General features: G+C 58.7%; 1 protein-coding gene across 1 annotated transcript in view; it reads right to left on the reverse strand.

Moving 5' to 3' along the window:
- Positions 1 to 370: 370 nt before the first annotated feature.
- LOC104522689 (A disintegrin and metalloproteinase with thrombospondin motifs 10) overlaps positions 371 to 1,693 on the reverse strand; it is a gene marked incomplete at both ends in the record, with an annotated part of 25,369 nt that continues 24,046 nt past the window's right edge. Inside the window, 2 exons of the mRNA XM_010165054.1 lie at positions 371 to 527; positions 1,180 to 1,356. Of these exons, the coding sequence (XP_010163356.1) occupies positions 371 to 527; positions 1,180 to 1,356 (334 nt within the window). The remainder of the gene's footprint in view (positions 528 to 1,179; positions 1,357 to 1,693) is intronic.

Here is a 1,693-nt window from a genome sequence, read left to right on the forward strand (position 1 = left end):
CCAGCCAGTTAACTGTCCATGAAGGAAGCAGGGTTACAGCTGCCTCGGGGGTGAGGAGCAGAACTGTGCGAGCTCCTTCTCCGCCTCAATGCTCAGCTCCTGGGGGGGCTTTTTTGCCTGGAAGCAGCAAGATGCAGCCGTGCTGAAGAATCTCCTGAGAACCTCACCACTGAAAGCCACTCTATGCCAAGGTCATTACCTCATTTATCAGGGTCCCAGCATGCCAGGTTGGCCTGGGACTAGAGGGGACAGCATCAGATCTCCCCACGAGAGCCGTACCCCACAGCACAGCACGGGCTTTCCCTGTACCGTGTAGCCCCCGGGCTGGCACTGCTCAGTGTCCCCTCCCCAGTCCCTCCATCTCCCTCACCTTCAGGGTTGTCTGTAGGTCCTGATTCACACTTGGTCTCACACTGCTGCATGCCGGGTGGCTGCAGGGTGTCGACGCAGTCGCTGGACGGTTGCCCGGTGTGAGCCAGGCACTGGACGGATCTTCTTTGCTGGCCAAGGCCACACTGTGCAGAGCACTGTGGAGAAACAACACAGCACGGAGCTGCAGTGGCCACCACGGCTTTAAGAACGTGGTAGGAGAGGTCTTGGGAGGTGCAAAGGGTGCTGGATGCAGCCCTCCTGTCCCTCCCCAGCAGCTGCAGGGACTGCACCAGCACAGCTGAGCACTGTGGTCCTGCTTCCCAAAAAGTCTTGGTTCAAACCTCCAGGACTCAATAAGGGTCTCTCCATCCAGCCCTAAATCATCCAGCTCTTTCCCAGGCCTCCTGCCCCCCCTGATGTCACCCTGCAGCTCAAGAGGTGATGGAGGGAAGGGAGAACTATCAGCATCACCCTGCTGCAGGTACTTGGCTGGGGCAGGTGGACCAGCAGTGGCCCCGCTTGCAGTCAGCCCAAGCCCATCTCTGCAGCCCTGGGGATCTCCAATGACTTTTATGGGGCCCTGGGGGACCCTCTGGATCAGCTGTGTGCTCGGGCCACAATGACATTGGCCACCTGAGCCAAGCAGGGGCAAAGGACAACACCACAGAGTCCTGCTGCCCTCAGAGAGTTGTGGTGGCCACACCAGGTTCTGCTGGCAGCTAAAAAGGTCATGGGCACTGGGATCTGTGGGGACTGGGGAGGCAGAGTCTTCTCCTTCAATAACCCCATGGAAAGGATCGTCCCTACCTCTCCCCACTCGCTGGTCACCCAGCGTGGTGGTGGGCAGCGCCGCAGGTTGCATCTCATGCTGGTCGGGGGTTTGGAGCCCTCGTAGCACTGGGAGGTGGGCAGAGTCGCGCTGTGGTCACCGCTCTTGCAGAGGACGATGCGGTGGCGGAAACCTGGCCCACAGCTGGGGGTGCACTGCAAAGAGAGGACCCAGGCAGTGAGGATGTGATGGTAACGAGCTGAGAGAAGCAGCTCTGGCTTTCCCCACCAGTGCTCCCACCTGGCCTGTCTCCTGAGCTACAAGAGCATATCACAGAATCCCAGAATCACCTCGATTGGAAAAGCTCTTTAAGCTCATCGAGTCCAACCATGAACCCAACACTGAACAGTCCCCGACTAACCCATGTCCCTCAGCACTGTGTCTACACGACTCTTCAATCCCTCCAGGGATGGGGACTCCACCACTGCCCTGGGCAACCCCTTCCAATGCCTCACAACCCTTTCAGCAAAGAAATTCTTCCTCACATCCCAT

The sequence above is a fragment of the Antrostomus carolinensis genome, unplaced genomic scaffold (genome assembly GCF_000700745.2).
Source record: "Antrostomus carolinensis isolate BGI_N321 unplaced genomic scaffold, ASM70074v2 scaffold21823, whole genome shotgun sequence".
Lineage (NCBI taxonomy): Eukaryota > Metazoa > Chordata > Aves > Caprimulgiformes > Caprimulgidae > Antrostomus > Antrostomus carolinensis.